Below are 17,381 nucleotides of genomic sequence, written 5' to 3'. Positions count from 1 at the left end.
TAGGAGGCCACACCATTTAGGAGGTTTTATTTTTTTTGGGACAGATAGCGATTTTTGTATGGTGCTGTTGGCAAATAAATATGGGGAGAGGGAGAGATTGAGATTACCAGCCTCTTCAGGGCGAAACAAGTCCCAACATAGTTATGTACTATGCATCAGCAATAGTGTAATTATAAGGCAACTTTAGTTTTAAGTTTGTCTTTAAGACACATATTGCTTTTAGAATATCAAGTGCCTTGCTCTTAATAGTTGTGGAACAAAAACATCAATGATTAGCTACTTGTTGTGTCAGAACATTTGTAGTAGCTTGTCCAGATGAGTTGTAGATTGTGCAACCTTGTAATATGCAAGGAATTTTAACCTACACACTTATCAGTGTTTCCACCAGCTCATAGAATGTGCGGTCATGTCATTTGGCCAGGGTCATCTTCATCCTCAGTTTCACGTCATGATTTCAAATTTGTTTGTGTCACGATCCCCTCAAAATATAGCGCTGTGTAATGTGTCAGCGCTTTATGAATAAAAGATAATATTGTGTGGGGGCCATAATCATTAATGGGATGTTTTGTTTACATCTTCTAACTACATAGCCAGACAAATGTAGGGGTCAGCATAGATTACATGGAAAGGGCAAATAACTCATATACAGGCTGAAAACATAATGTGATTCTTAGCATCTGTTATTTGCGATGTTCACACAAGCTCTATACATACTTCTCATTAAGAGAAGGGTGGAGGTAATAGTATATTGAATGGCTTTAAATTGATGCTCACACACACAGCACATACATCTACAACGCACATCACTTTATTGCTTGCATCCAAATCGGTACAGAAAAAGGGAACACAATTTATTGTCCTGTTCCAATTCATCAAAGAACAATCAGGAGTCAAACAGATTGCATAAACTATCCAGGTACTAATGGAACATACATGTTACAAATAAATACTTTCTAAAATAATAATTTCTCACAGATAAGAGCAGAGGAACAAAACAAAGTTATCAAACATATCCCCACATATTTGGCTAAAAAAGATTGTGTTTTGAAAAGGGAAAATCTCAATCATCAAGTACTTAAGCAGGTGGTACTTTTTATGTAATGCTAACCATACCCCCTGCATCACACTGATATCGTCAGTAGTGTGGCCCCAAAATTAACACAATCTCAAATGAGCCAATTGTAACCATTTGGATTGTTACCAGGCTTGACTAATTTTGGTCAGAGGATGATCCCTATTGGTCTGTGTGCAGTCACATTACAACTCCACCAGCAGGTTCCCCATGTGATCTGAAAGTGATCGAGCCAGTTGTCCTCAACGCTGTACGGCTGGAACCTCTCCTATTTGGCCACCCATTTGCAAAAGCAGCAGGACTGGCCTGTGCGGTGCCAGTTTAAAGGACAATAATATCAATCATCATGCAATCATACACTTGAAACCATATATTACATCAGTCCTTTTTATGAGTAAGGCACCATATATACATACACACAGTTTAATGCTATAAAAATACCAAAAATAAAGTTCACTTTTATGCTATTTTATAGCACATGAAAATCCTCAAAGCAAATCAAAGAAAGAAAAGGTAAGAAACACCAAATATTGTTTTCCTGAGGTTATTTCAGGAACATCTGTCCTCAATTCTAGGCATAAGAAAGAATGTAAATAAATAGGCTGGATCTCACTTGCATAAAACAGTTGGTGTGGACTTCTGGAATGACAAGAATGCGGACTGAAATGGGTTCTGAGACAGGCAGTTTAATGTGAAAAAAGTGCATAATGCCATTGGTGCCAAACATGGTTTTTAAAGCTGCATATATATATATATATATTTTTTTCCTTTATAGAATGCAACCAAGTCCAATATCTAGAGTACCGACGGACCCAACTTTGTCGCCAAATTATTCCACAATGGACTGAGGAGCATAACTAAACAGTAAAAACTATTCTGTATTGCTGTAGAGGCGACTTGGGGTGGTACAGTGCAGTTGTAAGAGCAAGTTTCCATTGTGCTGGTTTAAATGCACGTATTCCAATAATGGATTAAGTGTTCTACAGGATGAATCCCTTTTTGATGAAACAGAGTTTGTAGCAATCTCCAAGGAACATAGGCTAAACACACACACATGTAGTTATGGAAGCTCGAGATTCCACTGGCGCATTTCAATGTCTAAATGCACCCACACATGCCAACATTTCAAGGCAATGCAAGTTAGGAAAGGATGGGAGAAGGAAAGTGAGCATATGTCCCAGTCTAGAAAGATTTACTTCCTTGGTTTGATAAATGTTGGTAGAGCTCCTCTAGCTGTAAGTCCTTCAAAGCGCTTGTATGTGTAGTTGATAAAGACCCAATCCTTGTTCTTGAAATCCGTTTCAGGATGGCTGCTGGAGACACCTAAATATTACAAAGAACAGTTGGTGACAGGTCAGAGTACATCCACTGTTGAAATGATCAGTCCTGCTTTACTTACAGTACATGGACAATAAGGCACACATCTTTTGTGATGCCTCTGTGGTTTACCCAGTCAGAGCTATATTTAGCTACATGGTGAAAGCAACATACAGATTATCTGGAGCAAGGATCATTTAGCTGTAGTCTGCTATGAAATTTTCTCTTACATGCAGCACAAAGTGCACAGCTCAAAATCTACAAACAAGCAACATAACTAACTGTTCATCATTTATTTATATAGCGCCAGCAAATTACATAGCGCTTTACAATTACTACAACACCAAATCCTATAGCAAACTGTACACACCAGGCAGTTGCTTCATATCAATAAGCATGCAGCTACACACACCAAAGTCTTACTTCAAGAACAGTACAGAATGGTTATTTTAAGCAGTATGCCAGAAGCGATCTGTTCTATTTTTATTAATAACTAAATTAGTAACACTTATTTTTTTTGCCCAGAAATACACAAAAGATGTGACAAATGTAACAGCTTAAGCAGTATGAAGATCTTACTGAATTGTAGAAACTTACCCAATGGTTTCAGAATGTCAGACTCTGGAAATTCATCAAAATTTGAGGTGTCATCGATACTTTTTATTTCAATAGGTATTGCAGCAGGTCTTTCCCTGTAAATTAAATTAATGTATTTCTTCAAAAACATATTTTATCCAGACTTCCCAAAGTAATGTTCTCACATTTATCAGCATACAGTGCATCCGGGAAGTATTCACAGCGCTTCCCTTTTTCCACATTTTGTTATGTTACAGCCTTATTCAAAAATGTAATAAAATTTCTTTTTTGTGCTCAAAATTCTACACACAACACCCCATAATGACGATGTGAAAAAAAGTTTTGAGATTTTTGCAAATGTATTAAAAATAAAAAATTAAGAAATCACATGTACATAAGTATTAACAGCCTTTGCCATGAAGTTCAAAATTGAGCTCAGGTGCATCCTGTTTCCACTGATCATCCTTGAGATGTTGCTACAGCTTAATTGGAGTGGTAAATTCTGTTGATTGGACATGATTTGCAAAGGCACACACCTGTCTATATATGGTCCCACACTTGACAGTTCATGTCAGAGCACAAACCAAGCATGAAGTCAAAGGAATTGTCTGTAGACCTCCGACACAGGATTGTCTAGAGGCACAAATCTGGGGAAGGGTACAGAAAAATATCTGCTTCTTTGAAGGCCGCAATGAGCACAGTGGCCTCCGTCATCCGTAAATGGAAGAAGTTCAGAACCACCAGGACTTTTCCTAGAGCTGGCCGGCCGTCTTAACTGAGCGATCGGGGAGAAGGGCCCTAGTCAGGGTGGTGACCAAGAAGCCGATGGTCACTCAGTCAGAGCTACAGCATCCCTCTGTGGAGAGAGGAGAACCTTCCAGAAGGACAACCATCTCTGCAGCAATCCACCAATCAGGCCTGTATGGTAGAGGGGCCAGACGGAAGCCACTCCTTAGTAAAAAGCACATGGCAGGCCGCCAGAAGTTTGCCAAAATGCACCTGAATGACTCTCAGACCATAACAAACAAAATTCTCTGGTCTGATGAGAAAAAGATTGAACTCTTTGGCGTGAATGCCAGGCGTTGTGTTTGGAGGAAACCAGGCACCACTCATCACCAGGCCAATACCGTCCCTACAGTGAAGCATGGTGGTGGCAGCATCATGCTGTGCGGAAGTTTTACAGCGACAGGACCTTGGAGACTAGTCAGGACAGATGAATGCAGTAATGTAGAGAGACATCCTGGATGAAAACCTGCTCCAAAGCGCTCTTGACCTCAGACTGGGGCGACTGTTCATCTTTCAGCAGGACAACGACCCTCAGCACACAGCCAAGATATCAAAAGGAGTGGCTTCAGGACAACTCTGTGAATGTCCTTGAGTGGCCAAGCCAGAGTAAAGACTTGAATCTGATTGAACATCTCTGGAGAGATCAGAAAATGGCTGTGCACCGACGCTTCCCATCCCACCTGATGGAGCTTGAGAGGTGTTGCAAAGAGGAAGTGGCGAAACTGCCCAAAGATAGGTGTGCCAAGCTTGTGGCATCATATTCAAAAACTTGAGGCTATAATTGCTCTCAAAGGTGCCTCAATAAAATATTGAGCAAAGGCTGTGAATACTTATGTACATGTGATTTCTTAATTTTTTATTTTTAATAAAATTTGCAAAAATCTCAAAATCTCACATGGTTATTATGGAGTATTGTGTGTAGAATTTTGAGGGAAAAAAGTAATTTATTCCATTTTGGAGTAAGGCTGTAACATAACAAAATGTGGAAAAAGTGAAGAGCTGTAAATACTTTCTGGATGCACTGTAAATATGAAAGGCATATGACTTAAAGGGGAGTTAAACTACATATTTTTTTTTACACTGTGGCACAGTCAGCTTAAAACATAACAAGCATCTCAAGAGATACAAAGCTCAGATTGACCTAACCAGATCACTGTCAATGGTTTAATGTTAAGCTTTATTAACTTATAATTTCCAACTAAACTTCTCACCACATACTGCTGAAGACTCGAAGTCAGAGCTCAACAAATTACAGGGTGTCAAATCAAGTATGGATATTAAAGTACTTTCTTTAGTTTATTTAGAAATGTGCACTGTGGAAGATTATGTGAATAAAAAAGGTCATTCATAAAAGCAGGAAATCATGTTACACATTCATGTCAGGGATTTTCCATGTAAATCTGCTGTCAGATCCAGGTTACACTGAATCTACTTATGCTGAAATTATGGAAGACCTTAGAAAGGCTCATTGGTTATCAAAAAAAAAATAATTAAACCACAAATCAAACTAAAATCTGCAGCTACCTTAGGTAAGTCTGAGAGCCCCACAGAATGTAGGGCTCAAGTACCTGCTGTTTGCTCTCAATTTAACATTTGTGACCACATCTTGGCAATCTCACTGATTAGAGTTTGCCTTTACAAGCCATCGCCGTTTTAAATTTTCACTGCAAAGTCGCCGAATTCTGGTGACTTGCAGAAATCGGAGGTTCATACATTTACCCCCCTAGAACACCCAGCTTCTTAACTTTTTGGGTTTTGACTGTAATAGCGCTTATTCAAAGTTTAGCACTAAAGAGGAATAGACAGCGACTGGGACAGATTCCACCTTTCTCCAGTATATGCTTAAAATCACATAACAAAGGTGGGATCATGATCATATATTTGAACTTTTGTTAACAGCGTACTGAGATTAAATTACAAAATACTTACCTAATATGTTCCCAGTCAACACCTTCAAAGAATGAATTTGTTTTGATTTCTTCTACACCTGAAGCACCAATTCTTTGCTCCCAATCACAGCAGAAGCTGAAATATATAGATTCAATTAGGTTACAATAATATACAAGTGATACAGTAATGTTAATAGGAATAGATGCCGAGTACACATTACATCCATGAGGAAAAAACAAAACAAGTTGGGCTTAGAAATTAAATTGTTTAAGGAAATTGGGTGATTTCATGAGCACACATTTTTGTTATTCGCATTTAAGACAGTGAGCTGCAATCTGCAGTCCTCACAAACTTTTCAGTGGCCTCTATATGTATAAGGCGCCACAGATTGTGTAGCGCCGGATGCAGTAAGCAAGTCACAAATAAATGAGGTAATACACATAAGTAGTAAAGAATGATAATAATGCTGTGAGAACTCGGGGTGTAGCAAAAAACATGCCAGAACATACAAGGGAGTCAGACAGTAGACAGACATGAGACTATAGGTAGAAAAGACCCTAATTTTTCTGCATCCTTCTATAAATGTCTATTATATTAAGAATCTACAAACACCTGACCATAAGATATGCAGCCCTTCTTATGAATACAATTTTATAGCTAAACTAAAAGAAAAGCTCATGACAGGCTGGGTTATGAGTTTTTGTTTTTTCCATCGACAGATTTAGGAGTTATGTCTCTACGGCTTTTAAATTTTGAGTGATGCAATGGTTACAGTGTTTAAAAAAAGACCGTTACACACTTGCAGCAGAAAGGTGGTGGGGGCCACCGTTCCGTCAATATGGCTTCTTGAAAACAGATTGCAACAGTGGACGGAGACCTAGAGAATCTGCAGCAACAACAACATTGAACACAGCATATATGATTGAAAAGATGCTGTAGACATATACAATCATATATACCACCTGCAGTGACAATGTTGGGTTGACTGGAGTAGTGAAGGGACCTTAACTCAAAAAACCTTTCGATGGATGTAGATATTTATTCAAGCATAAATTAAAGTTATAGATAAAATACTATATTTTTGTCAGTGCAGTCAATTATTACTGTAAATCGTTAAGTCAGAATATCAAACAAAGCCTGTGATAGTGTGAAGGACTTATTTACCAGTCGTTGTTCTGGTTTTAGCCAAAATTAGTTATTCGGACATTATTAAATACAGTCAGGTGTCTGGAATAAAAGTTGGAGCTATAGTGCAGTGGACTTAATACAAAAATGCAGAGACATAAGGTAGTTTGCAGAATAATGTACGGCTATATTTTTCACACATGCATACATTATAAGCATGAAGAAAAAAAACACTTCAAAAAAGTATATTTGTCATTACATAAATATTACAATTAATAAAAGACTTTACTTGTTCAAGACTGAATAAATGAGGTTATATGAAATGATGCAGAAACTCGGATGGAATGTTTTTGTAAAGTTGTCTGAAATATATGTTTTCTAAGAATAAACCTTGTATATATTTGAAGTAGAAATAAACTGTTGCACAGCCAAAAGGATTGAACGCAGGTAATGGGGAAACATTCAAGATCAGTTACCGTAAGATAAGGTCCTTTGCTTTTTCTGATATAGGAACCTCTGGAGGAAATGTTAGGGTTTCTTTCCAGTTCATAACTTTCTTATACGTTTCTTGGGGGGTCTCAGAACAAAATGGAGGATATCCTTTATAATAATAAAAAAAAAATTCAGGTAAATACAATAAGTGCAACATTTTTTAAAAGAGCAATTATCAAAAGGTGCAGCACGATATAAACTGCTGTAAAATTGGAGGGTAAGCAACACTCATAGTAAAAAGTTGGTCAGTATTTAAATATATATATTGTGATGCTACATGTTGATGACCTAACCGTAATAAAATAAAGTTGATACAGTGCTGGTGGAATATAGCAATATCTGTATGTTAAATTAAATATATCTGAGAAAAAAAAGCAATATAAAGTGTACCTCTTTGAGATGGTAGAAACGAAAAAAATGCAAATTAGGGGCTTATATTTACTCATTTTTTATTTTTTGGTTCCAGAAAGGGCCATTTGATTAAATAATTAATGTCATTGGTGTGTGTGTGTGTGTGTGTGTGTGTGTGTGTATATATATATATATATATACACACACATACATATACACACACACACATAAACATATACAAACACACACACATCTCTATCTCTCAACTACTTGCAACTAGAGCATGAATTAAACCAGTATGCAAAAACCCATAAAAAAAATTGCCATCTGAAGGTGTGTTGCCTAGTATGTGAACATTTTGTTGTATACATAGAGAAAAAAAAGCTTGTAAAAGTAGTTAAAAGGTAAAGTCTTACCAATTAACATCTCATACATTATGACTCCTAGGGACCACCAATCGCAGAGTTTATTATAGCCAGTTTGCAAGAACACTTCTGGTGCTATATAGTCTGGAGTGCCAACAGTAGAAAATGCCTAAAAGACAAACATTTAAGTCTCTAAAATGTAACTTGTTAAAAATCATAACATTATCATTGTTATGACACTAAATAAATGGCAAACATGTTAGAAAATGCATGCTTTGGTTCAATCACATGCACAAGACTAAACTTAAAAACAAAAGTTTCTTTACATAATAAGACTACTATTAAATAACACGCAGAACATAATAGTGTAAGAAATTTATCAGAAAGATATAGGCTAGAATACAGGGGGGATGCTTTTTTACATGCACTCAGATATTCTATCGGTAGGCATAGTGAAGGATACGAAGAGGAGACAAAGGTTTCAGTAAGATTCATAAAGTAATTCGATATTTCATGAGTCTCAATTTGTATTGTATCGATTGGCATTTAAAAATTTAGATAACATTCAATATTAACCTCTGCATTTGAATACAGTAGTTAACATACAGGAGATCTTTTTTTTTTTGTTTGTGCGTTGTTTCTATTAAAATTCCACTGAAAAGCATCGCAACCAGAAAAGTGAGAAAATATACAAGGAAAGGGCTCCTACAAATTAACAAGAGCAAAACTAAGTCAATTTTACTAATCCACAAAATATTATACAACTTCTTGCTGCATTAAAAAACTGCAAACTGAAAACCCCACAGGCATCACTTGAACCATAAACACCAGCACATGATATTGAAGACAGTATTTACAACATACTGTAGACAGTGAAAACAAAAACCAAGAAAATTGTGTTTTTAGGGGTTTTTTTTTAGTTTGTTTTTTGTTAGTCTATTTTTGGCAAAAATAGGAGATATAGCCTGAACATTAAAAACACTCACTGATACTGGGGAGTTAATGTTAACTAAATACAATAGATCTCAATAACAGGTTTGTGGTTTTCAGCAGTTTGAAGAGGGTACAATTTAGGACATATGGTCTAGTAAAGATTTCTATTATAGACCGCTCAACACTCAGATTCCTGGACTGCAAAGTTTCCCTTTGCAGTCCAGTGAATAAAACACAGATTCTGGGATACATAAATAGTTTGCCTACAGACTAACTAACTCACTCACAGGTCTAGAACTCCGATAGATGTGTCACATAAAAATTTGTATTCCCCTCCTTTTTCTACACTCCTGAGCAAAAAAAAAAAAAAAAAAAGTGGAGAGATTGCATTATGCAAAATAAATACATGTACCTAGGTTTGGGGGGAGTGATGGGGAGACAGTTTTTTTTTTTTTTAGATGATGCCTAAGGTGGTATACTTTTAATGAAAATTAAAGTTTTGCTTACATAATATAAACTCACACACTCTCCAATAAACATACCAATTGTCGTCTATTTCGTTTCCATGTCTCTGCTTTTCTCTTTGAATTCATGTTTTGAAAATCTGTAGTAAATATAAAATAATTTAAAACAAAAAACAAAGTAAAACACAACCCACAGAAATATTGTCCCGATATAAGTTATTCAGGGTTCCGATAGCTTAACCACCCAAACCTTTAAATTCACAATACAGCAAAATGAGCAGTGCCACTTACACAAGAAGGTCGAGAAAGTCAACCTTTACTGGGGCAGGAGAATGGACATTTATTTAAATGCCATGGTGTATTGCTGAAATGGCATGTGTCCCAGACAACAGGCCTGGCTTTTCTGCTGGCCTGGGGTGGTAATAAGGAGGCAATGGCAAAGTGTAAACCCCCCACCCTAAATTGATAACACTTTAGTAATAATAAAAAGGAGTCCATCATGTGAAGTCAATATAGGTTAAAACGGACCCTGTAGAGATTTCATCTGGACCAACCTAGCCATGGCAGATATCACAAAGGAAGGATACCTCCTACTGGCCTGCCGCTAAGCGTCTTTATAAATATGCAGTCAATACAGTTGAAACAGAGCGCTAGCTACATTTTCTTGATTAATGAAGGGCTGAATATGTGATTCCAGAATCGCCAGACACTGTTGATTGAATTAAAGACGGCATATCTTAACTGGAGGAATTTCTAGAACCTAATATCAAAATGTATATTTCATATCCTGAAAAAACCCAAGATGGAGCTTATGAAACTGTTTGAGATACTATTCTAGAGCTCAAGAACTGAAGAGTGGGAGAGCAGGTTTTACCTCAAAAGGTGTAAGTGGGAACAAAATAGTCCCTATAGAACAGTGTTGGCTAACCTGTCACACTCCAGGTGTTGTGAAACTACAAGCCCCAGCCTGCTTTGCCAATATATAGCAGCTTATTGCTGGAAGGGTATGCTGGGACTTGTAGTTTCACAACACCTGGAGTGTCACAGGTTAGCCAACACTGCTATAGAATGAAAGCTTTCATAAGCAGGAGCCTCTCACCCCCCTGTGGCCATGTTACATTGAACGCTGCATATTGTGCCATTAATTATGTTAGCTATGTGTATTGCTTTGTGTGTTTTATTTGCTCTTAGATATTAAACTGGTTTGTTGTATTTGTTCTGTATTGATGTACCTTTGCTGTACAGCGCTGCAGAATCTGTGGTACCTTATAAACAAACATTTGTGATGAAGTGGTAAGTCAGGAGGACACCATTCCCTAGACTGGTTCTAGTGGAACAAGTGTCTTGAATAAAAATGTAATGGCTAAATTAAAATGTAAACATAATTGCCACTCAATGTGGCGTACCAAGGTAGAGCATTTAAAATATATTTGATACAATACTATTGCCAAGGCCATTACTTACTGAAGTCACTAGGAAGGCTGTGGTTCAGGTTCCTATAAAAATCTGTCCTATGAGCTTTCTTTAGTCCTGTACACAGTCCAAAATCTGACAGTTTTACATGTCCCTAAAATAATCATTGAAAAGTATGTTAGGTAAAGTACGTTGTTTATCCTTCTGTAAACAAATAAGACTTTATGAAGAAGTAATTACCCTCATATATCAGTGTTGGGAAATTAAGACTGGAAGATATATTCTCTACATAGCATAAATAAAAAATATAATACTACTAAACTGAAAACGTGAGTAGCTTTAGAGAAAAGATTAATGATTTTCACAGATAAGATAAGTGTAAGCTTATGTTTACGATTGATTTGGGTCCTTAAACTGGCTCTGCATGAAATACAAAAATACCCAGAATGTACATTGCTTGTGATCTAGAGCTGAAACTTACTCAAATAGTGATTGATTGGTATGGTGCAATGACGTAAGACCATTGACAAATATTCTGTAGATGTTAGTTGCACAAAAGGGAAATACAGGATTTAACCTGTAGTAAGAGTTTAGCACAGACCTGTGGCATTCTCATCTCCCTCCCTAGTTAGTTGTGTGTGCTAGAATGAACCAGTTGAATTGTACTGTAATCAATTAATGACATGGTTAAAATAGTTATTGTAAGAATAAAAAAAATAAAAATACTGCTTTATCTATAGATATTTTATCTGCACAAGGGACTTAATGTGTTTAAAGAGAAAAAAAAAGTACAATGTACAGAAACAATGGACTAAAAAGTCAACACTTGCCATCTCACAAGACAGCGTTTCCTAACACTGTCCTAGGAGCCACCACTAACAGTCCAGGTATTAAAGCCATCTCACTGTGTTGTGAGTATTACACTCACTCATCATCTGGTTAAAATTACATAGCATTTCAGTACAGTATATTATTTTTTTTATTGAATGCTTAATTAAAGATATTTATTGTCATTCATGGCAAGGAATCTGCAAGAACTCCTAGTTTCAGTTCCTGACTTCAAAAGCCAAACACCAGTGCTGGCACTTGTAGATATAACTTCAGGAAACCAAAGAGTGACTATTCTGAAACGGATGCAAGGCTGAAAAAAACCTGTCTTACTTTTAAGGTGGAAATTGGAAGTGGTTTAAAGTTTTTGGACAAAAAGAATGGGTGTTAGCAGGAAGTGAGTAATTGAACTTTATTGCTGCAAATAAAAAGTGCCTTCAAACATAACTACCACAAATTTCGACCGATAGAGCATACAGAATAAAAGTAGTATTCATTTTCAGTAAAAAACAAACAAACAAACCAAAAAGAAATAGTACAGGTATGGAATTAGGAATATTTGGGGACTTGGGGATGTTCACATAAGGGTTACTTTGTAGATTGTAAGCATGGAGTTCCAAATTACAGAATACACAACTGAAAAGGATTCCTGCCACTGACATATTCCTCCTCCTTAAGGCCTTATACAGACTGATATTTTACTTGCATTTTCAACAGTAGTAAAACACCAGATATATTTGATTTACCTATCAGTTAATGAACTACCTTTTATGTATACCAGGTTAAAAAAACACCTAGCCATTTGCATAGGGTACAGATTTGAGAAGAGACAATGATCTATGATCGCAAAATATATTTTATTACTACAGAGAGATAGATGCAAGATTCCTTTTGTAAGCCAGACCACAAGATGCAGGACCGTAAACATAAAATGAGATCTTTACAAAACAAAAGATCAGGAGCGACAAGCATTAAGAGATACTTACACATAGATAAGATTCTGAGCGCTTTAGTGTACATATAACAATCTTCTTCAATTGTATGTTTTCTTGGATTTCAGTTTATAGATACTGAGCAGCTTGAAGGTAGCGCTATAGTTGTACCATACTTTGTTGTGTATTAAGAGATACTGTTCGACCGTTTGCAGCATAAGTGTGATGTCAAAGTTAGGATAAATTAAACTGACCATATGTCAAAAGAAACTGACCAGCCTGACATGACAGAACCACTGGATGAACAGTCATCCATATTCCATACCAGACAGCATCTTGTAGCTCCTCAAAACATGATGAAATAATTCTGGTGTTGTCTTACGATGGCATGATCAGAAAGCAGTGACCACTAAATCATAACACAAGGCAAACACTTGATGCTAAACATATTTCAGTATAAGGGGCACAATCCACAACTCAAGATGGAGGAAATACCTTCTACCTAAATAAAGCAAAACACAGACTTCAAACTGCACTTGATGCGCTTTTTTATTAGAGACCATCAGGCGAGCGTCTATAACGGTCATCTATAAAGCAAACAGTTAATATGCTGGATAATTTACGTGACCCATGGCTTTGTAGAGGCTGGTTTTCAGAACAATGCAATTCAATGTAAAGTCTCCTTCCATTTATAAATGGCTTTAAAATAAAGAGATAAATAACCTTTCAAAAGTATTCTTATCAAATAGACTATTAAACCCAAAAATGTATATTTTCAGATATGAACCACAAAAGGTAAAATACATTGTTCAGTGTAAACCTGACATTCTACTGCAGCTCTACTAAAAAGTACAATATCAATCTCCCACTCCATCAGACAGCTGTAACTGCACCACACCTCTAGTAGTGTCCTCATACAGATCAAAAAGCTGAGACTAAAGCTGGGTACACAGTACAGAAAATTTCTCCAGATGCAATATTGCTAATTATGTTAACAACTGAAAGATCTGATCAGCATGCAGATTCATGTGTACACACCAACACAATTTACCTTCAGATCTGTGCTTTCATTTGTCATAACCATCTGCTGAAAACTCTATGGAGATCTGCCTACATTGCTGGTCGTGAGTGCACACACACTTCAGAATTTGCCCAACATTGGTCCATCATTCATAGTGATTTTTAGCTAGTTTATAAAATCAAATGATACAATATGCTTTGGTACGATAAAACACGATTGTGGGTGCATACACACTAATGCGATATTGGACCCAAGTCGTTTATAGCGTGATTGGCACAATAATAAGTGGCTGAAAAAAACATGTAGTGCGTACCCAACTAAAGTTGCTATCGCACAAATGGTCCTTTCACTCTGTATTAACCAATCCAGTGCATTCCTGCACAGCAGGTTACATAGTCAGCAGTTGCTGTCTGCTCATATATTTAGAGAACCACCTCTTCCCTGCTGCAGGGGGGGAAACAGCATAGTTGATAGAAGTATAAACACATTTAAATTTAATGTATATTACTCAACTTTGTATTACACAGCCTTTGATATATATTAGTGTCAAACACTGGCTTTACTTGCTCTTTATCAGGCAAGGCTGAAAGCAATAATCTTCTAACCGCTCTGTGTGTTGTCAATCTGTCACTCGTCTCTAGGGTTGAGCGGCAGGATTGGTCAATGCATGGCACCTTTACATACCTTTTTTCAATTATTAATTTTAATGCAAAATCACATGTTGAAACAGTCAAATTTCATGTTTAAAATATTGTACTTATTTCACTGGTTTTAAAAGGGATTATGGTCTGACAAAGTGTGTAAAATTGTTGATTTTACTGTGGGTGAAAGTATTCTTCCTCCATAAAGTAAGCCTTTAACTATCGGCATGAGCCTTATTCCTCCTCCTTTTTGGAGGATGCTATATACTTTAGTAGCTTGTATGTTCGTTTACTCACCATTACAGACATTTGCGGAACATGTTCCGATTTAAGGCATTGATAGACTGAATGCAACTAAAAGCTATATAAAATCAAATAATCGCTTCATTTTATTGCCTTTAGCTACATTAGTCGGGCCTAATCCTTGTAACACTAAGTTGGTAATGCAGAAATGCTTTCAACATAGAAAGAAAAAAAATGAATAGACCAGGATTAAAACTACTTTTATTATTTTTAAAACAAGGGAAAATAGGTTTCAATAATTTCATACACAATGTTATATGCCAAACGAAATGAAGAAAGCATCAGTCAAGTGTCATTTTAAATCATTGTTAACTCGCTAGAAGCAGACACAAACTGTCAACACTTTCAGTTGCATTCACACACTTCCAATAAAGAACATTGACAGATACACACATTTGTCCTCACTACTTCAGAATATTCAATTTAAGAAATTCAAATTGTTTAAACCGCTTGAGTTATAATTTCTGGTCAAGCAATGGGACACTTTCATTAATCATATCAAACAGTAAACTGTATAGCTCTATAATAACAGTGCTGCTTCTTTTATACATTCATAATTACCTTGCTATCCAATAAGAGATTATCTGGCTTGATATCCCTGTGGATGAATCCTAATTGATGGATGGAATCAATTGCCAGTACAGTTTCTGCAATGTAAAACTGGGTTTCTTCTTCGGTCAGCGTGTCTTTCTTCATCAACAATGTCATCATATCACCTTGCATCAAAAGAAACCAAGAAAGATAATCAAATAACCAAGCCTAATAATCATGTTGCAGAGCATGAAATGTGCACATTTAAAGTAGATAACCCATGAATTTAAAGTAAAGATAAGTGAAGTGGTGGCAACATATTGTAAACATTTTATTTCACGGCCATTTTGCAGATATGCACCTATATTTACAAATTTGCAATTTATAGTCCATTAAATAGAGCTTGGACGATGGCCACAGTCAACTCATTTAGCGGTGTGGTTAGGGTAAGACTAGGAAAATAAAGCCAAAAGGTCAAACTTTTGCAGCAAATATTTTGCAAAAGTATTAAAAAATTCCATTCATCTGCCTTTAAAGTACTTTTTAAAATATGTTGTATCTGACAATTATCCAGCAACAGTTGAAAGCAGCAGGGCATTCTGGGACAAAAGTGATCATATTCAAGTACACACCACCTCCTTCGGCCTGCCTCAATGCGTTTAAGTTTCTTGCATACAGAGATTGGTTTAAAAGTAGTGTTAACACAGGTGAGTGTTTTAACCAATTTAAGATTAAAGCAGCACAGGGAGTTAAAACCGGTACAAGTAATAGAGAGAGAAACTGCAGACAACTTTTTTCCTCCAAAGCAATTGGACAATCTATTTATGTCCTATAGGTATCAATGATGCAGTGGTGTAGCATAAGCTTCTCACACAGTGGTGTCACATGACCATGGTTTTGAAACTGACGAAACGTGATCCTGAGCCCCCAACATTTTGACACGAAATTATTTAACTGTGACCCTTTTTATTTCAACGTTACATTTCAAATGATGACCTGCTCTCCGACCCCACCCCCCAACAAAACCACACACTTTCTGCTTCTCTCTTCCTTGAAATATACAAGGATCTTAAAATAATTTCCTAACCATTTCCTTGGCCCCTTTCGATCTCCCTTCTTTCATTTTTACGGTTCATCATGCAAGGCAAAGTCAGCTTAATAAGAGTACCAAGAGCTTATAAAACGCAAGCATATAAATGCTCATAAAAAAAAAAAAAGCCTTTTAGGCAGATAAAAAGGTGACCGTTTCTCTTACATACATCATAGTTACACATTTATTTTACTTACATGAACAAAAAAGGAGTTCTATAAGAATGAGGTTGTGCAATATAAACACTGTTACAAAAAACAACATTTCAGTTTAAATTTTGTCTTTGTTTCCACAGTTTCTAATCAGTGTGCGCTGGTCTGTCACTTCTCTTGTGCCATTCAACACGTTCTTTAGGGACAATACAGCTACATAGTGTACTCTATTGTTTGAGGCACCCACAACTTGTTTTAAAAATAATAAAAGTAGTTTTAATCCTGGTTAACATTTTTAGAGGTGACCTTATCCCCGATAACACTATTCACACTAATGCTCCCTCACAACCATCCCAATCCCTACTTTGAACCACAGTTGCACCTCTTGTTTCAGCTATGCGCTCTTCCACTTAGAATGTAAGCTCTCTAATGAGCAGGGTCCTTCATCCCCTTAGTTTTCATTTCTGCATTTGTTTTGTCTACCTTGTATGTCCCTGTTTTATGTATGTACTGTTTCCCCTACTGTACGGTGATGCGGAGCACTGTGGCACCTTACAAATCTACGATAATATTATACCCTTTTAATTTTTCAAGCTTAGCAAAAAGAGGGGTTACACCACAGAAGTTGAAGGATCATACCTTTGGCCTACAAGAATGTAGTGAGAGAGACAGACGCCAGATCTTGGTTGCTTGTCTAATTGGCGCAACATGACACAAACCTGTACCCACAAGCAATATCTCAAGGTGACAAACATTCATACATAGACCTAAAGGGCCCCGCCTGCTCTGAAAGGAAACCCAACAAGGCTAACGGGGTCGGGGACCATAACCAATTAATCAAATGTGTAAGCTGTGCAGCACAGTTATATAGTCTAAGGTTCAGGAGCGCCAAGACCCCATCTGCCTTAGCCCTAGTTAAAATAGACAAATGAAGCTGCACCCTTCAGGCCCCCCACACAAATGAAGAGATAAGCCTGTTTATATTCCGGAACACCAACTTAGGAAGATACACAGGTGAATTCTAGACAATATATAGGTAATTAGGCAGCACAACCATTTTGAATAAATTGATCCTGCCTGTCAGTCACTGGAAGCTTTT

At 36.8% G+C, this 17,381-nt stretch overlaps 1 protein-coding gene across 4 annotated transcripts in view; it reads right to left on the bottom strand.

Annotated features, from left to right (window-relative positions):
• Window positions 1-786: 786 nt before the first annotated feature.
• LOC142139056 (serine/threonine-protein kinase 38) overlaps window positions 787-17,381 on the bottom strand; it is a 59,982-nt gene continuing 43,387 nt past the window's right edge. For all 4 annotated transcript variants that reach the window (XM_075196317.1, XM_075196318.1, XM_075196315.1 and 1 more), the window contains 8 exons: window positions 15,071-15,225; window positions 10,836-10,938; window positions 9,450-9,511; window positions 8,026-8,143; window positions 7,243-7,366; window positions 5,681-5,776; window positions 2,987-3,081; window positions 787-2,395 (listed from right to left, as the gene is read on the bottom strand). In XM_075196317.1, the coding sequence (XP_075052418.1) occupies window positions 2,265-2,395; window positions 2,987-3,081; window positions 5,681-5,776; window positions 7,243-7,366; window positions 8,026-8,143; window positions 9,450-9,511; window positions 10,836-10,938; window positions 15,071-15,225 (884 nt within the window). In that variant the 3' untranslated portion in view covers window positions 787-2,264. The remainder of the gene's footprint in view (window positions 2,396-2,986; window positions 3,082-5,680; window positions 5,777-7,242; window positions 7,367-8,025; window positions 8,144-9,449; window positions 9,512-10,835; window positions 10,939-15,070; window positions 15,226-17,381) is intronic.

This window comes from Mixophyes fleayi, chromosome 2, assembly GCF_038048845.1.
Source record: "Mixophyes fleayi isolate aMixFle1 chromosome 2, aMixFle1.hap1, whole genome shotgun sequence".
NCBI lineage: Eukaryota > Metazoa > Chordata > Amphibia > Anura > Limnodynastidae > Mixophyes > Mixophyes fleayi.
This window is presented reverse-complemented; position numbering and strand designations above follow the sequence as displayed.